General features: G+C 40.4%; 1 protein-coding gene across 1 annotated transcript; it reads left to right on the top strand.

Moving 5' to 3' along the window:
- Positions 1-929: 929 nt before the first annotated feature.
- LOC309550065 (3-galactosyl-N-acetylglucosaminide 4-alpha-L-fucosyltransferase FUT3-like) lies at positions 930-1,922 on the top strand (the record flags this gene model as incomplete). The annotated part of the gene is made up of 1 exon (XM_082250531.1): positions 930-1,922. The coding sequence occupies one exon, from the start codon at positions 930-932 to the stop codon at positions 1,920-1,922; it is 993 nt and encodes a 330-aa protein (XP_082106657.1).
- Between the last annotated feature and the right edge of the window lie 621 nt (positions 1,923-2,543).

The raw sequence follows: 2,543 nt of genomic DNA, 5'->3' as shown, positions 1-2,543 counted from the left end.
TGGCGAGTATGCAGCCAGTTCCTGGAGAATGAAGGAATTTTATATCATTGAATGGCCCCCCCACTCTCGCCTGACCTAAACTTTCACCTCCCCCTCCCTCCATATTTTTAATGTTGTGTTTATTTTTTTTAAGAGGAGGCAGGTACCTGACTTTGACTAGGAAATTCACCTCTCCCCACAGCTTCTAGGGACACATCACAGATCCCAGGAGACTGTGGGACCGTTCAAAGGGATGCAGCGTGGCTCACACATGCACAGTAGGCAGCTGGCTATGAAGCTGCAAGGAGTCACAGCCAGCTGCCCATTTTAGGGATGCTGGCACAAGGGACTGAATAACTGGGCTGGGTGAGGACATAGCTGGATCCTGGGTTCACCCCCCAAAAGGTTGTTAAATTGTTTACTATGCTTGGTTTTACTTTTTATTAAATTTTTTTCTTTTTACATAAAAGTGTATTGTAATGCTTTACATGGTGCGGCACCTGAAAAGTGTATGTATATGTATGTATATGTGTGTGTGTATGTGTGTGTGTATATATATATATATATATATATATATATATATATATATATATATATATATATATATATATATATATATATATATATATATTTTTTATTTTTTTTGCTATTAAAAAAAAAAAAAAAAAAATCTGTCAAGATGTTGCCATAATAGTACTGTATCTTTTTACTAGTTTGTGTCATTATTTCCTAGGAACGGGGACAAAGGGCTAAACCTCAAAGACTCTCATTTATCAGTCAGATTGAAGAACCTGCTTCACCGTCCAATAGGTTTCATAACACAATTCTCAAAATGGAATTTGGTCGTCTTCAAAATGTTGTTACTAGGAACTGTTTCCTTTTTCATATTTAATTTTTTTGAGATTGACGTAAAGATTAGAACATTTGTTTCATCCAATGGCACTTCTAAGATGGCATCCAACTCTATGACAGAGCTATCTGGGATATCAAATCAACTGACTGTGACAAAGCCATTAATGCCAAATAAGACATTGGAGATCTTAAATAAGTCTCTGCTGACCATCTTACTTTGGACATGGCCATTAGGATACTCGTTTCCTCTAAATAAGTGTCCAAGAAATGAAAACTCTGGCTGTTTCTACACCTTGAACCGCGATGTGTACTCTACGGCAGATGCTGTTGTTATCAGTCATAGGGATGTATATATGTCGGAAGAGCTTTTGCCCCCAGTACCGAGACCCTCTCACCAATACTGGATCTGGTTTAGCAAGGAGTCTCCAACCAATTGCCCAAATTTGACGCTCATGGACCACAAATTTAACCTCACAATGTCTTATCGCCTTGATTCAGATATATTTACCCCATATGGATGGCTGGAAAAAGTTGACCGGGAAGAATATTTTACAATCCCCCAAAAGTCAAAGTTGGTGGCATGGGTAGGTAGCAACTGGAAGACAAAGTACAGACGAAGTAAATATTACGAGGAGTTAAAGGAATACATACCAATCGACGTCTATGGAAAATTTGGTTTGCCTCTTCCGCGGAATGAGACTTTAAAAACTGTGGCCAGGTATAAGTTCTATCTCGCCTTTGAGAATTCCATACATGAGGATTACATCACAGAAAAGTTCTGGAGAAATGCACTGCTGGCGGGAACTGTGCCCATTGTCATGGGTCCTCCACGTGAAAATTATGAGCGTTTCATTCCACCCGACGCTTTTATTCACGTTGACGACTTTTCATCTCCCCAAGAACTGGCCGAATATCTCTTGGGTTTAGATAAAGATGAGAATAGATACAGACAGTATTTTAACTGGAGGCTCAGTTATCAGCCAACGAAATTCAGCGGTGGTTTTGTACCAGCATACTGCAAAATATGTAGAGTATTAAAAGAGGCCCCTCCCTATAGGGTAATTCCAAGTATCACTGCATGGTTCAAGTAACCCTTTTGCATCCTTGTCTATACAAAAGTGCTGGCACTGACAGATAAGCAAAAAATGCACTAAAGCAGGGATCTCCAAACTACGGCCCTCCAGCTGTTGCAGAACTACACATCCCAAGAGGCATTGTAAAAACTCTTACATTCAGACATGACTAGGCATGGGATGGGATGGGAATTGTAGTTCCTGAACAACTGGAGGGCTATAGTTTGGAGACCACTACACTAAAGAGTTCACTTTAAAAAAGTAGCCACATTGTAAGTGTTGTGGGATTAGAGCAAAGCAATCCTGGATCTAGTTGAGCCTAGGTAGTCCTTGACAGCTCAACTCTTGCGTTCCTCAGGATTTTTTTGGTCAGGTCCTGCCTTCAACTGGGAATCCGACAGGACCAGATGATCCACACTACCCAAAAAAGAATCCAACCCCCATGACTTACAGCTATATCATCAAAAACCCCAAAAGAAAGGGGAGCCTTCCCCCAAAAACAAATCTGAAATTGTTCTATAAACTTTTTATACATCAGTAACTGGCTGACACTATCAAGGCCTTAATTTACGTTGCTGCTCACTAGTCTCCATTTTTTTTCCCCCCCTCAGTTCACACAGGGGATTCCTGATAGGCAGG

This window comes from Pelophylax lessonae (genome assembly GCF_965119305.1).
Source record: "Pelophylax lessonae genome assembly, chromosome: 3".
In the NCBI taxonomy this organism is placed as follows: domain Eukaryota; kingdom Metazoa; phylum Chordata; class Amphibia; order Anura; family Ranidae; genus Pelophylax; species Pelophylax lessonae.
The sequence above is the reverse complement of the archived record's forward strand: the minus strand, read 5'-3'. Positions and strand labels throughout refer to the sequence as shown.